Source organism: Diceros bicornis, chromosome 7 (genome assembly GCF_020826845.1).
Source record: "Diceros bicornis minor isolate mBicDic1 chromosome 7, mDicBic1.mat.cur, whole genome shotgun sequence".
NCBI classification, from domain to species: domain Eukaryota; kingdom Metazoa; phylum Chordata; class Mammalia; order Perissodactyla; family Rhinocerotidae; genus Diceros; species Diceros bicornis.
This window is the reverse complement of record NC_080746.1, coordinates 45858731-45882400: the sequence shown is the minus strand read 5'-3', so window position 1 is coordinate 45882400 and position 23670 is coordinate 45858731. Positions and strand designations below refer to the sequence as shown.

At 44.8% G+C, this 23670-nt stretch overlaps 1 protein-coding gene across 2 annotated transcripts; it reads left to right on the top strand.

The window, feature by feature from the left end:
- The first annotated feature begins 283 nt into the window (after nt 1–283).
- PRSS23 (serine protease 23) lies at nt 284–12145 on the top strand. 2 transcript variants are annotated; one of them, XM_058545453.1, is made up of 2 exons: nt 284–449; nt 8588–12145. In XM_058545453.1, the coding sequence occupies exon 2, from the start codon at nt 8601–8603 to the stop codon at nt 9729–9731; it is 1131 nt and encodes a 376-aa protein (XP_058401436.1). In that variant the 5' UTR covers nt 284–449; nt 8588–8600; the 3' UTR covers nt 9732–12145. The 2 variants fall into 2 exon arrangements, with proteins under 2 accessions (XP_058401436.1, XP_058401435.1); XM_058545452.1 differs by lacking the exon at nt 284–449 and adding an exon at nt 961–1040.
- Nucleotides 12146–23670: the final 11525 nt, after the last annotated feature.

The window sequence follows — 23670 nt, the reverse complement described above, 5'->3', positions numbered from 1 at the left end:
CATCTATGTTAAATACTGATGTACTGGGGAGAGAATAGCAGGGCTCTAGCAGGAGGTTCTTAAATGGCGCAGTCACCGTCCTGGCTAGGGAAAGGCCCCTTGGAGTGGCTCAGGGAAGCAGGCCCGCTGGGCGAGGAGGTGGCTCCACCAGCTGGTGCCCTGATACAGAGCTGAGCCGGTGGGCTCACCAGCCGGCTGCCACTCAGAAGCTGCCAAGCCGCTGCCGTGCTCCGGGCCCCACGCACCGCGCTGGGTGCTGTAGGCGATGCGAAGCATTCGTGGTCCTGCCACCGGAATGCAGGCTTCCCTTCCTTGGAAGCCCCTGAGAGACTGAGTGAAGCGGGAAGGAACCCGGTCTTAGCCTAAAAACGCTCAAGGTGCACGTGGCGTGAGGAGCGCACCGGTTTTTCCAACTCTTCAGAGTTAAGGAGGGGCTCCACATGCACTAGGTGTGGTCCGCGTCCCCAGTTCTAGTTGGGGGGGGGTCGACCTTGGGGGGCACCTGGCCTTGGCCAGTAGGCAGCGGACTCCAGGCAGCGAGGGCCCTAGGCTCACTCAGGAGGCTGCGCCCGAGCCCCGGGGGTGCGCGGCGATGAAAGGGTGGCGGCGCGTGGATCCTGGGCAGGGCAGGGCGGGCCCTCCCGAGAGCCGGCGCTGGCTGGCGCCGAGAGGCCCCAAAAGGCGAGTGCTGCCGCGCCGCCGGGGCCCACCTGCGCCGGGCCCACGGCCGCAAGCCCCCTCGGCTGCCCGCGGGGCTCCGGCCGGAGGCGGGCGGCGAGGGGAGGGGGCGCGGGCCGCGTGCGGGGGCGGGGGGGTGCGGCGGGCGGTGGCCGGGCGGCTTCCCCGAGGCCGGAGGCGGGGCGGGCCGGCTTCGGGAGGCGCGGGGGGCGGACCCGCCCGCTGCCGGCGCTGCTCCCCGCCCGCTCGCTCGCACTCGGTCGCGCCGCGGGGCAGGCATGGGAGCCGCGCGCGCCCTCCCGGCGCCCACACCTGTCTGAGCGGCGCAGCGAGCCGCGGCCCCGGCCGGCTGCTCGGCGCGGGTAAGTAGCGGCGCGGGCGGGAGGCGCCCTCCCAGACGCGGGCAGCGCGGCGCGGGGAGGAGCGGGACAAAGGGCCGGTGCGCGCGGGGCGGGGGCACTGCGGGCTGCTGGGCGCACCGGAGACCTCGCCCCGGCCGCCCTCGGAGCTGGAGGGCTGGGACCCGGGGCCTGACGGAGCTCCGCGGAGACTCAGGGGCTGCAGGGCGTTTGGATTCACGCAGTGTCACCCGTGAAGCGGACGGGGAAAGAAGGTTTTGAAACTGCTATCTTGGATGCTGAGTGGGAGTAGAGAAGGAGCCGGCTCTGGGCGCGCTCTCCTCCGGCTAGGACGATGACAACACCCCCACGCCCTCCACACACACACCTTCCACCACCCCTTATTCTCCTTGAGTTTTGCATGTGTGTATTCCAGCGAGATCTGAACATTAATTTTTAACCCTGGGCACGTGATCGTGAACACACCTTGGCAAGCAAGGAAAGTGCAGCAAACACAGGTTGGGGATAAGATCTTTTCTCTGCAGCCTTAGCTGATGACCTTGTGCTTCCCGCGGCGTGCTAACCCTAGAAACTATTGTCTGTGAACCATCAGCAGTTGTTGGAAGCAAATATTTCTTCTTCAGGCTGTAGACTTTCATCACAAGTTAACTTTTAAATAAAAGCAAAAAAAAAGTTGAAAAAAAGTCGTAAAAGAAGAGGGAGAAGATTTAGATACAGAAAAACCACCACTCCCCTCTAGAATACAAATTAGGTTTGCTTTCGAACATCTCATGAGAAAGCAGCTGATAAAACTCCTGTTTGTTTTATTGCCCTTTGGGCGGCACCCAGGAGACTTCAGAAACAGCCCTGGCTAGTGGAAAGCTCCTGATCGTTCAGAAGTGGTGTTGGGATGGGACTAGCTTCTCTCAGCTCCTGAACTGAACTTTAAGGGTCCCTGTGTGCTCCTTAGAGGCAGATAGGCCAATGCCAGAATGGTCCTCATGTGGTGGTGTGGGAAGGAGTTGAATTTATAGTTTGAAGTCAGCTGTGGCCAAAAGCTGAATGCCAAGTTAATAACAGGATATTTATTGCACTTGTTTCAGGATCCTACTTGTGCATAAGAGTATTTAAAATAGGCCTTATAACTGTGTCTCTCAAAAAGTCTGTTAGGAGTGGACTGGAGGTGGAGTGGGGAGAAAAAACTAAAGAAATGCCACAAAAGCCACTATATTTACTTATAAAAGTGCACACCATCTGTATTTGTATAGATTGTTTTGCTTGTATTTTTCACACTTAAAGTCAAGAGATAACTTGTCATGCTTTCCTGTGCCTGAACTCAAAAGGAAGCATTTTTCCAAGGTAACTAATATAGATCTCATTTTTTTTTTTTTTTAACACTGACAGCTTATTCAGGTAGATGGTGAATGGAGGTGCATTTTTCTGTCTGTAGCGTAAGTGCCAAAGTGCCCATTAGCAGGTCTGAGAACATTGCTGGCCCCAGTCTGCAGTGTTTAATAGTCTCAGGTTCTCCTGCACATCTCTTCTCATAGACCCTGTAGGATTGAATCCACTAGGCATTATTCATGCATAACTCACACTGACTCCAGGGAATTTGCTTCTGATGGTCTCACCATTGACAGTTTTATACTCTCTGTCCTTGTTGTGCTGCCAGGTTTGTCTCAGGCTCACTAAGGTAGTTCATTCTGATGGAGAAGTTAAACTTTGACCACAAGATTATGTTTAGGGTGGTTGGACTTATAAATGCCCTGTACTAGATTTTTTCCCTGTACTAGATTGTAATTCTTAAACCATTATGTGATTAGGTCTGTTTTGCTTTAATAAGTTCTGTGACTCAGGAAAATGAGAGCAAGCCTGGCTGCAGAGTATTCACAGAGCTTTGTTCATTTTTAGGTATTTGCTTTAGGAATTAGCATGGTTTCACTGTCCAGTATCCGTGGCCACAATTCCATGGAAAACCCTTTGTCATCCTTCCAAATGGTGTCCGAAACTTTTATCTTCACAAACTTTCCCACTGTTTCTTTCTGTCATTACTGTTTATAGTGGTCACAGGAATTCATATGTTGTACAATAGAGAATGTATTTCCTAAGGATTAGATTTTGCCTCCCAACCCTTGTTTGCTATAGGATTTGTCATTCTCTCAAACATTTGCCCTCTTGAGGAGACCTGTGTTGTTGCAGTTATGAAGACCAAGGTGCAGAGTAGGAGAGAGCAGTTGCAGTTCCCAGTCTCCAAGCAAATGATTGTTGTCTGCGCATCTGATATTGTGCAAAGTCCCTTCACCATAAGGTTGTTGGTGGGTTATGAAGTGGTAGCATCCTCATAAAGTATAAACATTTTTAGGCAGTGGACGGTGGGACCATGGCTCATACTGAGTGATGGAGCATGGAATGTGTAACCCTCTTGTGAGTCAGATATGCAGAGTTGGAAAAGGAATACAGTTTCCGTATTACTAAGCATGGTGAAAAAATATTTGCTTACCTGAATTTTCCATTCTGCTTTGCCATTTAGTTGAAGTGATGCATGAAAATACTTAGTTGGGAACTTTACAATGCAATTATGTATATGAGGAATCCTTATCCAGGAAAGGCTTATTCCTAGAAATGAAACCTTGTAGACCTGAATTTTCTTCATACAGATTTAGATATAATGAGGATAAGATTTGGAAATCTTCATTCCTTTTTTAAGGTATGAGTTTTCCAGACAGTTCTATAAGGATAAGGTGATTCATTTGTAAAGGCAAGAGAGAATTTGAGTTACGTAATCTATTAGTTACCTTTCCATGAGTGAGATTATATGAATGTTTTTATTACATCTGTTCACATCCTAAAGTGTCTATGTTTAAATAAACTTAAATGGGCATAGCACAGGCTTACCTAGAGTTTGTAAAAATGGAAACAAAAATTATTTGTCTCCTGGGAATTATTCCATTACCAGGTGAGTTGAGAAATTAATGCAAAGTCATTAACCTAATTTTAAAGCATCATAGTTATCATTGGTGGTTTATTAATGGGGAAGGAGTCAGGGTAGGGTGTGAATGCCTCAGGAAAGGCCTTTTGTGGGCTGGAGGGTTGGTTCTCCCTCACACTTTTCTAAGAGCATTCACATCCAGCCATCCCTCCACTCCATTCTTGGAAGCTGCCCTCTGCTGGATGCCTTTGTTTCCTTTGCAGGCGGGTCAGGAAAATCTTGTCCCAGGTAGACAAGAGATCAGCATGATAAATTTTCCTTTCCTTTTCCCCTATGCCTCCAGCCTCCATAATTCTGTGAGTTAAGGCTCCTGAGCAGTAAATGATGGTGCAGACGCTGTTTGTAAACAACATAGTGCCTGACCTGGACTTGTGTGTGTCCCTGGAAAATTATAAAATTAGAGAATCCTGGACCTGAAAAGACCAGAGCTGAAAAGACTAGTTAAAGAGATCATCTGGTTCAGCTCACTATTCAGAACAATGTCTAAACCACCCTAAACACACATTTGGTAAAGGAGTGAACAATTTATGACGCTTATAACTTTAATACAGGTGTCATTCTAAACCCATTTGGGAACCCGAGAACACAAAACTTTATCTCCCAATTTCTGATCAGGTATTTAAAAACCTAATCAATTTGGAATAATTTGACCTGCATTAATTTTTAAAAGTCTGCATTAATTTCTAAATCTGAATTAGTTTTTTAATAAATAAAGTTTCAGAGTTACATAGAAACTTTAATCAAGATATAAAATGTCAGAACAAGGTCTTATACATGTTAATAAATAGAGTTTAAATAATAATACAGGGAAGTTGTAAGCAATGTTTTAAACTAATACAAATTAGTGTTTTCGAGGTATCTGAAAAGTTTATTTCTAAAGGATTAAAGCTTCATCCTGCCCTGTTTATTTAGCAAGTCCTTTACTTATAGGTGACCGACTTCTCCTTAACTGGCTAAATGACCAGAATTTAAGTTGTAAGGACTCTGAATTAGAAATATCATCTAATATTCATTAGGTAATAGTCTATCAAGAATATTAATATTCTAGTAATATTCTACGGTAGACTTTTTAGCATCTCTTACAGCATTCTGTGATTTGTAAGTGATCCTAAAGGTCCTTGGCATAGTCATCTGTCATTTTGCTGAAGAACAAATTTGATCGTGTGTATTGAGAAGCTGGAGTGAAGCTGTGGCTAGTGAGAGAGCCTAGCTGACTGCCCAGCACACACCCCCAAGAAAAGACTTGTTCCCATTTCTCCATACCCACTAACTCTCAGGAACTGGTTTCTAAAATATTGTTGCTTTTTGAAAGACAGACATTAAAAAAAAAAAAAAAAAAAGATATGGTGGCACTTGTGAAGTAAGACATGCTTCAGGGCCTGTGAAAGTGTTTTTGTTTTTTGAGGTTTTTTTTTTTTTTTGGTGAGGAAGATTGGCCCTAAGCTAACACCTGTTGCCAGTCTTCCTCTTTTTGCTTGAGGAAGAGTAGCCCTGAGCTAACATTTGTGACCATCTTCCTCTATTTTCTATGTGGGTCACTGCAGCAGCATGGCTTGATGAGCAATGTAGGTCCACGCCCAGGATCCGAACCCACGAACCCGGGCGGCTGAAGTGGAGCACACCAAACTCAACCACTACGCTACTAGGCTGGCCCCTGAACATATTTTTTAAACAGGGGTTTGGTGTACAGGCAAAGTACTTGGAAAAGTGAAATTAAAGTTAATTTTGCCTGAGAGGGGATTAATTCATTAAGACAAGGTTCCCAGACAGATTTTTAAAAGTATATTTGGTGTAGTTTCAGACTCTTTCCTGCCATTCTCTTCCCTGGCACCTTTGCCAATGGACTATTTCAATGTTTGGATAAATGGATAAAGCTAGAGACAAGATGCCGCTGGAGCAGTTCTGGTGCAACAGATCATTCAAAGCCTATACTGCCAGGATCCAGTTAACATACACATTTCAGATTTGGGATTTGAAGATGCATACTCTAGATGATAATATGAGCATATTTTAACTATGTTCTTCATGCACATTGAAAATATTATCAACAACTTATGATAATACATAGTATAATACTATCTCATCTCCTCCTCTCTCTCCCCCAAGAGTCATATTTTGAAAACAAGAACACTTGGCAGCTTGGACCTCTGGATTCTGTGTTTTCTTTCTTAAGATATGCTGAAGTCAAACTTGGCTTAACGCATCTGCTCATCAGTGTTAGCAGGCATAAATGTTCTCCACATTAGTCAAAGGGAGGGAGGGAGTGGTGTGTAGGGGTCCCAGATACAGCCCTCTGGGAGACACATGATTCCTCCCAGTACATCTCACACTTGGCAGGTATTCTGGTGTGGGGGGCATTTAGCCACCTAGACAGCAACTTACATAGAGAAAAGGCTGTCCAAACCCTCGATCTGTCCAAGGGCTGGTTCCGTGGCCAGCGATGGGAGTAGGCAGACTCAGAGCCATCCCCTGCAGTCTCCTAAAGTGTTGTCATCACCACACCTATCCTACTCACAAAGTCCCCATTTGGGGGGAGGGCTCTGCTAACATTAGCAATTCCCTCCCTTGTCCGCTTAGAACCTTTAGACTGGGCAGTGCCCCCAAGAAGCACATACAAACACACGTGTGTGCACATACATGCACTTCATGATTTCAAGGATTTAGAAAAATAATCAGATGTATTTCTTACCCACGAAAGGACCCAGGGATCCTTCCTATTTGGAAAGATGGAGAGAAACAGTTTCAAGGAATCAAGAAGTCCCGAGGAATTGGCTTCTCCAGGACTTCATTTCTTTCTTTGCCCATCCCTGTTCTTGATAGAAGTAAAATCAAAGAGAAAGAGTCAAGCAAAAAGATCCCAGAGGTGGGTGAGGCAAGCACGTATTTTAGAAATATAGTGTGTGGATATTGGGAATATGGACTGGCATGCTCAGCTGGACTAGATCAGATCAATGGGATTTTCCAGTTTTATGTAAAAGAAAGCAAAAGGCACCCCAAAGTTGCCAGCAGGTCTGTACTCTCAAAGAGGAAGAGGGTGAGAAGAATAAAATGGTTTCTTCCCATCTCCTGCTGTGTTCCGCTGGCCTCTTGAGACCTAACCCCTCCTTGTCCTTGCTTTGGGATGCTTGGCTGTGGATGGATCCCCCTGTCTGCTAAGTCGGCTTCCCTTGAACAGAAGATTCAGAGCCACTCAGAGCCAACTGATGCTTGAACATTTATGAAAGCACTTCCAATTTTCTTTTTTGATGTTGTTTTTCTTGTGAGATGATTGATCCAGGTCTTTTAACATACCTTCAGGGATGAAATCCAAATTCCTTCCTTTAGTGTACACCACCCTTCGTAATCGGGCTCTTCACTTCCTCTGTTCCACCCTTGCTGAGCTAAGCACAATTCCTGAGATGACGGGCACTGTTGCATGTCTCCACACCCTTGCATGGACTGTTCTCTCTCTCTAAGTGTCCCTTTCACTCTCTCTTGTCTTATCTAACTTCTGTTCAACTTCAGCACCCATCTGAAGAGTCACCTCCCCTGGAATCCTTCCCCTGTTCTTCTGACTCCCCACAGCAGGATTTCATGCACTTTCTCTGAGCTACCACATCAACCTCGTACATCTCCGTCATTAGCACTCAGCATGCATCATTCCAAAAAGCATTTTTTGAGCCACACTGTTTATTCATTCACTCTTCCATTAATACAAGCATTCATTCAATAAATCTTTGTTGAGTGCTAGGATAGGTCCAAATTTGAGGCATTTAGACCAGCTGGGAACACAGACACAAAGAGCTCAAAAAGTAACCAACAGTAGTAACAGTCACAACGTGATCAACCTAAGACAACATTAGAGCTTTAGATCTTTGGCAGAGATCCTGGTAGTGTACAGCAAAATCCAGAGGAAAAAGGAATGTTTTGTTTGTTAGAGGCCTGGATACACTGGAACTAAATTTATAATAGTTAAGGTTGTTTAAGCCAAAAAAAAAAAAGAAATCTCATAACTTCTTCTGAATGCACCCACCATTTAGAAGCGATAGGAGTCCCAGAAAGTGTGACACTGTGGAGCTGTCCTCCCTTAATGCCTTAGTCACTCAGTAAGCTGTGTGATTTAGATTTACCCTCTACATGAGCAAGTTGCTCTGAAAATTTTCCAAATACATGCTCTAATGAGAATGAGAGAAAAGAAGGAAAAAAAAGGTAGGGGACCAGGGAGGAAGGAGAAGATGAAGGTTTAGCATCAAGCACAAAGAAGGCTCCAAATTACACAGAAATCAGGGCTGGTCAAGCAGTTCATCTGGGGATTAATGACCATATGCACGCTGCCCTGCAGAGAGCCGTCATCAGGGGCATCTTAAACATAGAAAGGAACGAACACCCAATTTCATTTTGGGCACCCGGCCACGAGAATGTTCCGAGGTCAAGCCCTTGCACTGTAAGGGAGACCATTATCTAGGGATTCCTCTCCACACCCTGATTCCTGAGGCGGGTTCACAGACTTGGCAACAATGACAGGCATGCTGCTGGGCTGCTTCCGCAGCAAAGTGGTGCTCAGCCCCCTGCCCTCCTGACCTGCTTGTCTTTGTTCCTACAGAGTGGTGCTCAGCATGGCGGGCGTCCCAGGGCTCCTCTTCCTTCTCCTCCTCCTCTTCTGTGCTCTCGGGCAGGGGAGCCCCTACAGTGCCCACTGGAAACCCACTTGGCCTACTTACCGCCTCCCTGTCGTCTTGCCCCAGTCCACCCTCAACTTAGCCAAGCCAGACTTTGGGGCTGAAGCCAAATTGGAAGTGTCCTCCTCATGTGGACCCCAGTGTCATAAGGGAACGCCACTGCCCACTTATGAAGAGGTCAAGCAGTACCTGTCTTATGAAACGCTCTATGCCAATGGCAGTCGCACAGAGACACAGGTGGGCATTTATGTCCTCAGCAGTGGCAGGGGTGAGTCTTCGGGAAAGTCTCGGAGGAAGCGGCAGATTTATGGCTATGACAGCAGATTCAGCATCTTTGGGAAGGACTTCCTGCTCAACTACCCCTTCTCAACATCAGTGAAGTTATCTACAGGCTGCACTGGCACCCTCGTGGCAGAGAAGCACGTCCTCACAGCTGCCCACTGCATACATGATGGAAAAACCTATGTGAAAGGAACCCAGAAACTTCGAGTGGGCTTCCTGAAGCCCAAGTTTAAAGATGGTGGCCGAAGGGCCAACGACTCCAGCTCAGCTGTGCCCGAGAAGATGAAATTTCAATGGATCCGGGTGAAACGCACCCATGTGCCCAAGGGTTGGATCAAGGGCAATGCCAATGACATTGGCATGGATTATGACTATGCCCTCCTGGAACTCAAAAAACCCCACAAGAGAAAGTTCATGAAGATTGGAGTGAGCCCTCCCTCCAAGCAGCTGCCAGGGGGCAGAATCCACTTCTCTGGTTATGACAATGATCGACCTGGCAATTTGGTGTACCGCTTCTGTGATGTCAAAGATGAGACCTATGACCTGCTCTACCAGCAGTGTGATGCCCAGCCCGGGGCCAGCGGGTCAGGGGTCTATGTGAGGATGTGGAAGAGACAGCAGCAGAAGTGGGAGCGAAAAATTATTGGCATCTTTTCAGGGCACCAGTGGGTGGACATGAATGGCTCTCCACAGGATTTCAACGTGGCTGTTAGAATCACCCCTCTCAAATATGCCCAGATTTGCTATTGGATTAAAGGAAACTACCTGGATTGTAGGGAAGGGTGACACGGTGTTCCTTCCTGGTGGCACTTAATGGTCTTCATGTACTTATTTTAGGAGAGGCCAAATTTTGTCATTGGTGTGTGTGTGTGGATGTGTGGATGTGTGTAATGCGTCAAATATCTTTTATCTAATTTTTTAAAATTGCAAGATGACTGGCTTTATTATTTGAAAACTGGTTTGTGTATCATATATCATTTAAGCAGTTTGAAGGCATACTTTTGCATAGAAATAAAAAAACATCCTGATGTTTGGGGCAATAGGGAAAACTTAGCGATTATAAGTTAATCTTTCACTTTTTGAGAACTTTGATTTTTATTTCATCTGAACTTGTTTCAAAAGTTTATATTAAATATGTGACATATGGGAGATATAAATTCTTATGTGTGTATGTGTGTATTTTCTCCTGAGATTCATCTTGGTTTTTGGTGTGTTTTTTTTAATGCCTCATCATTAATGTTTCCAGATGGCAGTGTTCCCCACCACATACAACCCTCAGGAATTTTCACAATACTTCTTAGACAGCAGTTATATTTTGGGTTTAGGGCATTTGCGCAGTAGTCCTTGATCAGTAAAATAATTTAACTATATTGGTATACATATTAAACTATATCTTACATAAGTCAGTATCCCAAGCTGCTTTCAGTTTTGAAATAGTTTCCCTTCCGAAGACTATTGCTGTACTTTTTGGAAAGACTCTGCATATGGCTCTGCCAGCTTTGCAGTCACACCAGCGTAGGCAAGACTGTTTATGCCAGTCCTTCCATTTAACAGGATTGCACTCACATTTCTTGAACTGGCTGTTTTGCGGAAGACAATTATCAGGGCCTAATTAGAACAGGCTGTATTGATACCCAGCTAAAAGTTGTGGTCACACTAAAAACAATCATTGCATTTTACTCTCAGAGTGGAGCACATCTCATATTTTATCATTTGGATGGAGTAATTTAAAATAAATTCCAGAGAACAATGGTCACATTGCTCGGCAGATGTCACAATAGAATAACCACTTGTTTGGAGCCTGGCACAGTCGTACAGCCTAATCAAAATTATTCTGCGTTGTTTTCAATGTGCTTTCAGGGAGCTGTGTATGTGTGCAATTTGGAAACTTTTCTCTCTTACTTTACTAATTTCATAGTAAAAGTATTTAGAAGGTGCTTTAAGAAAAACCAATATGGTTTTTTTTCACCAGCTTTAAAGGGGACTCTTTTACTGGACTAGTCTAGGCTATAGGCACATATAATGAAGTACAATTGTAAAAATGAAAGTTGGGAGAATGCAAAATGGAAAAGACTCCAATACATGTCTTCATGAATGTTTTATCAATATGATCATCACAGTATATTATGTTTTCATTTCATGCCTCTCAGCCTGAGCACTTCTTTCTAAATGTATCAGTGGGGGAAAACGCCAATGGATGACAAGGCAGGTGTTCGCTATGCTTGCACCCCAGGTAATTTCAGCCTGCACTGTGGCTATTTGCTTGTGAGGACGTTCAAATACAGCACTGATGCTTAAACTTCTTCCAGGTGGCTCTTGGCTTGTGTTTTTTGAGCTTTTCAGAAGAATAATCATGATAAGGCACTCAAGAAATATACAACCATAGTGCTTTCTTCAAATCACATGAGAAATACTATGCATAGCAAAGATATGCAGGGCGGCCAGGAATCTTTCAAGTTCCAGTAAAATTTGCTTTGGAATCTAACAGGAATCTGGCCTGAGGAAGAAGAGAGGTCTCCATCTCTATGACTGGTATTTGGAGGTTTTGTTTGTTTTTGCTTTTGCTTGGTGCAAAAAGAAGTTCACTGAACACCTAGACCAGAACTGATTTTTTTTTTTAACAGATGCTCCTTTTATGAAGCACCTTGATTTTGATTTTTTGCAAAGTTGCAACGTCCCTCAGCAAGGGCAGGTAATGGCACAAAGTCAAAATAATATCAGTGTTTAGTTCACAAGTAGATGTAATTTACTAAAGAATAGTGCCCACGTGCTATATACAACATAACTCCTAGAATTGTGTGAAAGAAGATTGCAAAATAATTCAACGTCCATTTTTGCAGTGGTAATAAAAGGAAGCATGGTATTAAACTATCATGGTGGTTGAAATAAAAAAGAAGAAAGGACTCTGGCAAGATTATACAATTAGTGCTTTACATGTGTTAGTTATACATTGTAAGGATTTATTCCTAGTAAGGCTAGTAGAACTAGCCTTCCTAAACTGTGTGCCTTAAACACTCACCCTCCAGATCTTCTACGAAAAATAAAAAGGGCACCATCATCAAGGCGGAGGGAGATGCCTCTCAATATTCCTTTTCCTTATGGAGGATTCACTTGTCCGTTTGCACAATGAAAGCGCTAGGAATTCCTGTAGTCAAGAGATGTGTTAATGTTTTAAAATCTGCATTTCAATAAAATCTTTGATCACAGAACTTTGTTTTCTTATGTAATGCCTATGAGCAATTTAGTGTTCTAATAAGTACATTTTGGGGATCTCTGTAACAGCCTTTGGCCAGGGTGATGATGCAGAAAGTGTGATGAGCCCTCAGCGGTGTCAGGTGTCAGTGCCTTTTGGGTCTAACGAGAACCCTGGAGCCAGATTTGGAAATGATCACAGGGTAAAACGGGCGAGAAAAACAAAAATCATTTGTCGTTGAGAATCAGAGGGTTGTGGCAGAATTTGGGACACATTTTTTACGTAGACTTTATTCAGAATTTTGAATTTTAGAAAGGAGCTAGTCCAAAAAAATGGGAATATAGTGCTAAAGAGGTAAAGAAATATGAGCCAGATAGTGGCAGAGTTGTACGTGTAGTCTTCTTTCTTCTCGTCCTTTTTTTGGACTAGAAATGGATTAAAAAAAAAAAAAACACCTGGGGCCGGCCCTGCGGCTTAGCGCGCGCTCCGCTACTGGAGGCCCCGGTTCGGATCTGGGCGCGCACTGCCGCACCACTTCTCCAGCCATGCTGAGGCCACATCCCACATACAGCAACTAGAAGGATGTGCAACTATGACATACAACTATCCACCGGGGCTTTGGGGAAGAAAAAAAGAGGAGGAGGATTGGCAATAGATGTTAGCTCAGAGCCAGTCTTCCTCAGCAAAAAGAGGAGGATTAGCACAGTTGTTAGCTCAGGGCTGATCTTACAAAAAAAAAAAAAAAAACACCTGGAAAGTAAGTTGGAACACAGGATCACGCTCTCCACTTTGTGTGGCTCGGTCTACCTGCTCAGCAGGAGGGCAAGTCCCCCGTGACACCTGGGTCACTGTTAAGGTAGCAGTCTGTCTCTGACACCTACAGGAGTCTTTGGTTCAGATCTTGTTGAGGATGACAAGCCTGCCCTGGAATAACAACTCTAGTCTGTCTACCGTCTGCTCACTGAAGGATGAGTGACAGCCCTCCAGAGTGCATGGAGGAATTCTGACCGCAGTCTTCCACACTTCCTGGGGAGAGCCCTCAGCCAGGGAGCCCAGCGGAGAGTGCCTGCACTGGCCTGGCTTTCCTTCCTGCTCTGTCTGAGTTCTACTGTTCATGTCCACACTTTTTCTTAATCCTTGTCATGAACCAGCTCAAGGATGCCTTGAAGTTGCCTCATCAGTTGATTTCTATGGCTATTTGGTAGAGTGACCATTTAATTTATCATCCAGAATGGAATTGTTTTGAGACTGACTGAAAGGGAATTCTATTAATGAGGCTAGGACAGGTATGTCCTCGGAAAACCAGCATGTCTGGTCATCTTAGTTATTAAACCCTTCAAATCAGTGTCTGGAATGCAGACCTACAGCCATCCTCATTAATCTAGGAGCAAGAGTGGGGCTGCAGCTGCCTGCAGGTCTCCTCTCTGGGCTTTCATTGTGGTAAGGGCATTGAAAAATCCTTTTGATGAAGTGGGGTCTAGAGTACACAGGTGGTAAACACGGACCATTTCTTGCAGATGTAAGATGCATCTGTTTTCAGCCTGCTGTTTCCCCAGAGAATGAAATAAACCAGCTTCTAGGACAAGAGTAAACAAGGCTGAGAGCTGGGGTAGCAAACTGGTGTGGGAAGATGATGGCCTTGGAGTTGGGCAGGCTGATTCCATTGTTGCTTGGTTCCTTTTGGTGAGTAAATCTCAATGCAGTTTAATTTAAAACTTAAAACCCTACGATCTGATTCAACGATTGTCTCTCTTTGGGGCTCCAGCTTCTCCAGTGGGCTGGGATGAAGAAGAGGAAGAGGGAAGAGGCAAACATCTTTACCTGACTTGCTGTGATTATATCCTCTCCTCAATGGTTGCTGCTTCTCGGATAACACCAGGTCTTCCACCTTCCTCAGCTCTTAACCTCTGGTGATGTAACCCTCTGCCTCCTGCTACTGGGGCACCCTTACCTGGCAGACCCTCTGCCTCCTGCTGTTGGGGCACCCTTACCTTGCAGACAGCCCTCTTGAGTGGTGAACCAGCAAGATACCCCAAGCCCAGCCACCCTCTTCCATGCCCACATAAGCCACGGAAAACTCACAAGCTTGCTGCACCTGACTGTGAGCTGCCTATTGAAGATCTGGGGGGAAAATGTTCCAGGCTGAGGAAGCTGGAGTGTAAGGGCCCCTGGAAGGATCAAATTTGGTCTTTTCAAGACAGAGGCCAGTATAGCCAGAGCAGAGTGAACAATACTGGCCAGAGCAGAGTGAACAAGGAAGATAGTATCAGGAGAGTTTGGAGAAATAGAGTCTGGCCAGCTTTTCAGGGATTTCAGCAAAGCCCTGAAGAGGGTTTCAGAATGCATTCTACTTGCCAGGGGAGACAGTCGAAGGACTTCTTTAAGTGAGGGACTTGGTGGGGTCTGATCAGAGCCAACTTATCCGTGAGGTGCAGTAGGCACAGTGCCTAGGGCCCACAATAATTTTAGCGATCCACAGAAATGTTTTTATTTATTTTAAAATCCAAAGAAAAAAATTTCTAGGTCTAAGAAAATGTTTTAATACATGATGTTAATATATTAATCTTTATACCAATTTTTAATTTTCAGTATTTTTTTAATGGTCCAAGGGGCCTATGAAGGCCAAGCGCTTAGGGCCCACAAAAGTCCTAATGCAGCCCTGGCATGGATGCAGGTTCCACAACTCTTTGGATGCTAAATGTAGAATGGATTTTAGGGAATGGAAATCAGAAAACTAGTAATCCAGGTAAGAAAGGAAGGTGACTGTGGCTGAGGAAGTGGAGGATATTGAGTAGGTTGCAGTGAAAAAGAGGAATCAAGATTGACAGGTTTGGGGCCTGAACATCCAGGTAGATTCCAGGTGCCATTTGCTGAAATGGAAAAGACTGGAGAAAGAGGATTAGGTTTGGAATGGGGGGAAATGAAAATCAAGAATTTTTGTGTTAGTCATGTTAGGTTTGAAACACCCAGTAGACACCCAAGTGGAGGTGTCAAGCAAGCACTCCAATTATTAAGTTAGGATCTCTGATTGTGACGCTCAGTAGAAAGATTTTGAACAGTGTGTAGATGGCATTTCAAACCAAGGGTGAGATAATGTCAACTGGGGAGAGAATGAAGCTTGAGAAGAGGGCTGGGGAGAACATCCTGGTCCACCAACATTTAGAGGTTGGGTTCCTAGAGGAGGAGGAGGAGGAGGCAGAAGAGAAGAGGCTGAGAAGGAGCAGCCAGTGAGGTCAGAGGAAAACCAGGAAAATGTGCCCTCACAGAAGCCAAGAGAAAAACATTTGAAACCAAGTGGGTGAGGGGGAGGGCAAAGGCACAGGACACGATCACGCTGTGTTTTAGGCTGTGTTTAGAAATGTCCCTCTGGCTACCGTGGGCAGGGTGGGTGGAGGGCACAAGACTAGGGAGGAGTCAGCTGGTCCTCCAAGCAGAGCCTGCCTTGTGCATCTCTGTGCTCCCCACTGCACAGCACAGGCTGTGCTCCGTCAATGCCTGTGATGAGTGATTAACCGAATCCTCCCAGGAGCCCTGGGACAGCTCTGCCCACAGGAAGTGCGAGGATCCAGGGCCACCCCCTCCCTGGGGGAGTCCAGGCTTCAGAGGGCTGTGAAAACCTGGGCTCAGGGAGGCCCCCGGCCTTCCCCCCCTGCCCAGCCCGATGTTTTCTGAGAGGCGGAAAGTGCAGGGTGACTCTTCAGTGTGGTATTCGCGGGTGTGTATATCAAGCGTGTAAAAATACTGAGTGCGCTCTCAGGGATTTATCACTGCCCGTCGTCTTCAGACTTTAAAAGGACGAAGGCGCTCTCTTCCATAAAGAGCAAGGACAGTTCGAAGTGTCGAGTTCCAATCCAGTGAAGCAAGACGGAAGTGTTTGCGCTGGAGAGAAAGAGGAGAGTCTCAGAAAGTGAAATAAACAGAGCAAGTGCTGGAACCAGAGCAGCTGCCGTGGGAACAGCGCTCAGCCTGGCTGTCAACTGAGCTCTCTTCTCAGGAAGGCCTTCCCTGCCCATCTCCTCTGAAAGTTCAACCCTCCCAGCTCCTGCCCTGGACAGTTCTCACCCCCCTCCCCTGCTTTGTTGTCTCTGCTTCGCACTTACACTGCCTCACGTACTCTATATTACATTAATTTCTTTTGTTTGTTCCTCTCCACCACTAGAACGTAGTTTCCTGAAGGCAGGGGTTTTTGTCTGTTGTACCCCATAGTTAGACCAGTGCCTAACACATAGGTTCTCAATTCATAATGTTTTTCAAATAAATGATCCCGGTGACTTGATACAACCTGTAACACCATGACTTCGAATTACTTGGGCTTGGATATTCCTCGCCTCCAAACGTATTCCAGAATAAAACTCTTGTGGTGCCTTGTACGTATTCTATTCTATTCTAGTGTGTGTGACATTGCTGCTGTTATTTGTGTGTCTGTCTTTCCTACTAGACTGTGAGCCTTGTGGGAGCAGGGGCTGAATCATCTTTTTCCTTATATCTTCCATTGTCTGCCTCACGGTCTAGCACAGGAAATATTCAGTGAGAAAATGAATGGATGTCTGTTATGCCTTAGCCTGTGGCCCAGAGAACCCTTCCTTTCCTCCCACGTCTCACATATAATCAGGCAACATGTCCCTTAGCTGTCCCTGCTGTCCGTCTCCTTCTCTCCACCTCCTCTGCCACTGTCTTAATTCTGGCCCTTATCCTCTCTCCTTTAAACTCTTACAGACGACTCCGAACTGGATCCCGAGCCTCCCAGCTCGCCCACAGCTCCCCAAAGACATGTCCTAAAGCAAAGACCTGATCAGGTCCCTCCCCATGTGTCCTGTTGACTAAATTCTGGCCACTAGAGGATGAAGCTTAGTTTTCTTAGCCTCAGATCCACCACCCATCCAATATGGTGGTCAGGGTTATCCTCCGTTGCTCCCAGAGTCAACTTGCTTGGCCTTCCGCAAGTTGTACTGAACACAGTTGTGTTTTCAAGCCTCTCCCACTGCCCAAGCTCTCCTCCTCTGCCTAGGTTGCCTTTCCTCCATCTCTTCAGTCACTCAATTACTCATTCAGCAAATGTCCTCCAGCCCTTCTTGGTGCCAGTGGGCACAGTGGGGCTACAGAGACGAATGAGACACATCCCTGTGCTCGAGGTGTTCACGTGTCTTCTCCTTTCGAGGTCTCCGTAGCCGTGACTCTTGCTCTACCTCCCAGAGTGCTAAGGCTCAGTACCTACCCTCTCCACCAGAATATCTTGGTGTCAATGAAACGGAATTGCCACTTTGTAAATTGAACTATTTAAATATTCCCCTCATATTTTAATAAATCTTTGAGCTAGATTGTCCTGCCTGGTTAGTGCATTTATTTTCTAGGATTTGTTAATACTTGCTCTACATCCTGTTCCCTTATGGAAAATGCCATGTTTGGTAAACCAAGATAATTCAAGCATGACTAATATCCTCCAAGGATAAGCCTTTCTGGGACATAAGGACATTGTCCTTTAAAAGTGACACATTTTACTAATCCAGGATATTTGCCAGACCAGCCAAACACAGAGTTAGAAGACCTGACAGAAATGCCACCATTTTTCTTTTCTGTCCTCATGGTAAAAATATGTTTGTTGATCAACTATAAAATAATATCAGGAAGAATTCATTCAGTTGCTTCTTTATGCTCTTATTTATCAGCTTCTTTTTGCCTCATTGGGTTCTTCAAGCTGTTTAATGTCCCATGTTCTCTTCATTTCCATTCTTCTGAGGTCTCAAAACTGGTAAAATGCTATAGAGAGTCATCTGGAAAAAAAAGAATTTGACTTGAAAATCCAATTATTTATAAAACCCACATGTGTGAAAGGAGAAACTATATAATGATCACACTGGAGTCTGTAAATCTGGACATTAACATTTGTGATCAGATTTCTTTTCAGTCCATATTTTTTCAAATGGCCCATTTTTGCTTGAAAATATAATTCTTTGGGGTAAGAAAGAGCCTTTGATTTGATTTTTTTATTGCTTCCTGACTGTGAGCTGCTGTTTCCCTGGACATTTTCTATTCCATTTATAGTGTCTGTTGGATCCTGTTTTTCTTGACTCTGGGGCTCCGTAGCCTCTTTATATAGTTTTTCTATTAGATGCCATTTTTAAAACCTGCTCTTTTTGAAATGTTATCAGTCTGTCTGGAGAGTTGAGTTAATGATTTGGCTATTTTTAAGCTCTTTAGATGATTACAATTGAAAAGATGAAAAACAAAGCAAGAAATTCTGTGACTATAGACAGAACTTTTCTATCTGTGGCTGACTCGCATTTTTGAGACAAAGCTCTGTACTTTTATTGAAGTGTCTTATATTCCTGGCTCACTGATTGTCACCATATCCTAGAGGTGAGACGAAGAGGCTTGTCTGGTGAACCTGAACACCAGTTAGAGTTTCTTTTGTACAGGGTATCACTGTTCAACTCTCCTGTTTACCCCTGGTCCATTGACTTCTTATAGCCAGTGAAAACCCATCCAAGGAAAACCCATCCTCGTGAATTGGTTCTTACAAGGAATTTACATTGCGTTGAGGCAAGTGTCAAGTCATTCATTCACGACTCAACAAGCATCTACTGAGTACCTGCTATGTGCCAGACACTTCTCTAAGTGCCTTACATATATTAATTCATTTACTTCTCATTACAGACCTATGAAGTAGGCATTGATTTTATCTCCATTTCAGAGATGGGGATACTGAGGCACATAGAAGTTAAATAACTTGACAAAACCACACAGCTAAAATTGAGAGTCATATCCTAGTGGTCTGCCTCCAGAGTTCATGCTCCTGTTCTATTAATACCATATGCCATGGGACTACTGAGAATGGGGAGAGGGAGTTTTGGGGAGAGGGGCATCAGGGAAGGTAGCACAGAGCAAGAGATGTTTGATTCTTGATGAAACTTCAATTCAATCCCTCTGAGCAACTGCTTCCCATATTCTGAGTTATCTGGAAAGAAGATGCACTAGAAAAAAATATATGCACATATCTGCAATGCTGCATTACATACCTGAGAACTTGTAACATCAGTTCAAGTATAATGCAAATCATGCATGATTTTATTCATTTTATATGCTGATGAAATACTCTCAGATTTCCTTTACACTCTTGTCACATCATATGTATATCTTTAATTAAAATCTGTTTAAAATGGCCAACATTCAGAAGTTTCTCAAGTGCCTTGGAGAAGGGATCTAAGTTTTTAAGATACACTGTTGTCCTAATTCTGTTATTTGTCATAATAACACGATTTTGAACAACTCTTACCTAGTAAGTGTTCTGACCGTTTAGGAAGACCTTTCCTCTCTAAGTCAAAAAAAACAAAAACAAAAAACAAAATAAATGACAGTTTAAAATACCACCTTGGTCTGCAGATTCAGACTAAACCATCTCAGATTTCTTCAAGCTTTGAAAAATATACTTAAAAAAATCTCTCCCCAAGTGAACTTTCCTTTGCCAACTGGGCTGACGTTTGCTCATTCTTGGATCGCCCCCTAGTGGTGTATTTACCTTATGACGATTTCTCAGATACTAACAGGTAACTGCCGGTTGCTTTGGACGTCTGTTTTTAGCTTTGTTCCTTCCACAGCTTCTCGCATTTGCACTGAGGGACCTCCAAAGACAGCACCTTGAAATGAAAAGTGAACAATGTGTAAAGTGGCCCAGACACTCAGTGGCGATCAAGAGACGCTATTGACGAGGATGGTGAAATCCTTCCTTCCAGTTTGTGCTCTTGCTATTCCCCTTTGTACCGCGGCACCATGTTGTTAGTCGTCCACCCCTCATCTCTTCCCTTCGTCAGCATCCCACTGGAGCGGTGCCCGGTAATCTAGGGACGCGACAATGACTCACAGACACCACTATGCCTTGAAAATGCCAATGAGGCCCGTTGAATGCTGCTGGGCAGGAGCTCCATACTTTCACCCACATAAACAAGTCGCCACTCTTGAGGCCTCAGTCAGTCCCAGACTTCTCGGCTCCTTCTGAGCAGCCGGTGCTGTGACTCGCTGGCCCAGCCACTTGAGCATCATCCAAATAGCACAAGAAACCTTTGAGGTTCTGCGGAAAGATAAGGGGAGACCCAGCTACTGTCATGGACCTGGCCCTCTGCAGAACGCTGCTCCCCAGTCCTCTGCACCAATTAGACCAGAACCAGGAAACTCAGTGCAACACACATCCTCACTCTGAACAACCTTCTTTCATAAGCAAAATGTCAATAATTGGGTCGATTCGATAAGTAAGAGTACCAATAAATTTTTTTAAGTAAAATGGGTTTGTTAAAGGATTTTTAAGGAAAAAACACTTGCTTTTATCTGAATTTTAAAAGAAGGATTGATATCACAGATGAAAGGAAGATGAGTGGAGAAGAGAGGATCCTTATTTATTTGCAAAACAATGTCTATAAAATAAGACTTGTAATTTCTTCCCAGCACAGTTTTTGTGAGAATTAGAAATAGTGAATGTAAAGTGACCAGTGAATTGTCCAGCACATTATGGGCATCCATTCATTTATTCATTCAGAAAATATTTATTGAGCACTTATTATGTGCAAGGCACACATTTAGGTAAAACTGAAAAGATGCAAGTCCTTGTGAAGCTTACATGACAATTTCTCATCCTGCACCCCCAAGAGATAACTTAGAGGAGAAATGACCGCCATCTTTTAGGGACTTGTGGTGTCATGTCGGAGAGGGGCTGCCGTGTTCTGTGTGGCTGTAGAAAGCAGAACTAGGACCAATGGGTGGACTTTCAAGGGCAGCTGTTTTCACTCAATGAAAAGACTATCCTGGTTATAATCAGCGCTGACTGGGAATGGGATGGCGCTGCCTCTGGAAGCAGAGTGTGGGTGGGCTGTGGGTTGTTCTGTCAGTGGAAGTATTTTGTAGGTAGTTTAGGACCTAGTGTCAGGAATCTCTGCAGTGGGCAAGGTGGGAATACGTGAAATCCATGTTTTCTTCTACCTCTTAGTTCCAAGATGTTGGGGCTGAGAGGGAAAGCCAAGGTCATCAGGCAGAACCAGGCTGAGACGAAAAAGGTGAGTCAGGGAGCTGAAATGCACGATTCATGCTGGCTACAGATGAACTGGAGCCACAGATTCCTGTAATCTTCTGCCTTCAGGAATCAAGCACTTTGGGCCTGGATCTAACCAGGCTGAAGGTGAGGGAGACCCCATCAGTAGACAGGAGCAAGATACTGTCCTAAAAGAGTCAGGAGGCTATGCCTAGCAACAGGACACAAACATGGAGGCAGAGGGTAATGATGATTATACCTACAACTTATTCAGTGCCTATTTCTCTTACTTTAGTGTTTCTCATCTATAAAAAGACCCTAAAAATATGTATAGTTGATCCCATTTTACAGACTGAGGGTCTGAGAAGTTAACCAATTAACCTCATGCTACGCAGCTAATTTGTAGTGAAGCCAGGACTTGAACTTGCTGTCTCTGTTCTTCCTCTACTGCACAATGCCTCCCTAGAGTGTAGAGTGAGCACTGGGCTGAGACAGGAGACCCAGGTTCCACTCCTGGCCCTCATTCTCCTCATCTGTGAAATGAGAGGAGTGGGCTCACCAATTTCTAATTCAATTCAACAAACACCTCCTGAGTACTTACTAGGTTCTACACCTGGCTAGAAGCAGAGATAGCAGGATAGAGAAGATGGTCGCCTGCCCCCATGGAGTTCCCAGAAGAGTAAAGGGGGGAGGTTCATAAATAGATCATTGCAAAAGATTGTGCTCGGTGATGCCTACATCTGTTCATGCTTCCACCTCTGTGATTCAGGAGCAGAGCTAGCTCAATTAAGGTTACATCAAGAATTCAGAGCAGGAGGCTTTGGGGAAGGGAAGCTGAAGTTAAAAGAGGCCTCTGCCCAGGATAAGTGAGGGGGAATTGAGAACAGTGGGGTGGGGACTTTGAGCTCTGAAACTGTGATGGAATTCAATCTTTTCTCTGGAGTTCCTAAGCCCACAAAACCCAGGACCGTATGTGGGTATCTGGCCCTATTTTGGAGGTGCCTAGAATATTTACTTCCTTGGGATTTAAATCGCACCTTTTTCTACCATGTCTTTCCTCCCAACTCCTACAATGAATCCTTGTGGGTGCTCAGTATGAGAAGTGAACTGAGACAGAGATGTGGGTACCAGTCCTGCCAGGGTGTTGATTTGACTGGATATGGCTCCTTGACCCTGTCTGTCTTACAAAGTACTGCTAACCCAATAAACCCATCTTTCCGAGACTTTGCAGAGTGGGATAGTGAGAAGCCATCACTTCTCTCTGTGGGCCTGAGCAAATGGGGCCAAGATTACAGTTAAATTTCTACACCAACAGAAAAACTCTGCAAATAGATTGGCATAACAAACAAGTTTCCAAAACAGGAGAAAGAAGAGTCTCCGTGGATTGTGGCCCACATTCTTCTAAGGAGTAACAGCTCCATGGCATCATTGAATCTGGAATCTAAATATTTGCTTTAGGAGATTCTAGGAAGGCTGTTAAGTCATAAATGATGTCCTGATTTTGTACTCTCATGGACAGGTCATTCTTTGTGTTTATCGAAATGGAGGAGGGTGTTATTGTCTCTATCACTCTTCATTCCTTACAGTGTTTCTTCCAGCCTTCACTTTCTGTGTGTCTATTCATCATTTTTCTTAATTTGGTATCTGGGTTTTATAGGATACTTTACAATGTAACACCTCTTTTGCTCCCCTTCTAGAACAGCCCTGGTCATCACCTTCATAATCATATTTTCTCACAACTATGTATTGCTCTTCACAGCTCATAAAACACATATTCATGATCTCATGCATCCCCCAAAAGCCCCATGAGGCCACTACAGCAGCTGCTATTATATACACTTTACAGGTGAGAAAACTACAGGAGAAAGAAGTTAAATCACTGGTTCCAGGCTGCTAAGCTCAGTGGTGGAGCTTGGAATTGAACCCAACCTTCCCACTGCTAAACTCTGCACCTTAGCCATTATCCTACATCAACAAGGTCCCACGTTTGGGCGGTGACAGTCCTTATTCAGGACTTGGATTCTTTTTTCATAAAACTTTTTTTTAAACTAAACAAATCGTGTGATTTATAAGGAAAAATGTGTATATTAAAAGAAAGCCACATATTTGGATGCTAAATAAACTTTATTATGATGCAAAATGCCCCCTCAGTCTCCAAGATGGATTAGCATCATTAGGAATTAGTCAGCACTATGTAGTAGGTGCTCAATAAATATTTTTGTTGCATGGATAGGTGGATGGGCAGATGGATGGGTGGCTGAGTGGGTGGAGCTGGCCCCTCTCTGGGTCCTGGAGATATGACAGCGAGCAAAACAGGCAGGTGCCCTGCTCCATGTCACTCACAGTCAAGTGGAGAGACAAACCTCCCGCATGCAATCTTGGTTATGTCTGACGAGTGCAATAATGGTAAATGCTAACTTTATTCTAGTCTAGAGGTCAGGGTGGGCCTCTTTGAGGAAATGCTGTTTGCTCTGAGACCTAAAGGCTGAGTAGGAATTGTCCAGAGGAAGGAGGCT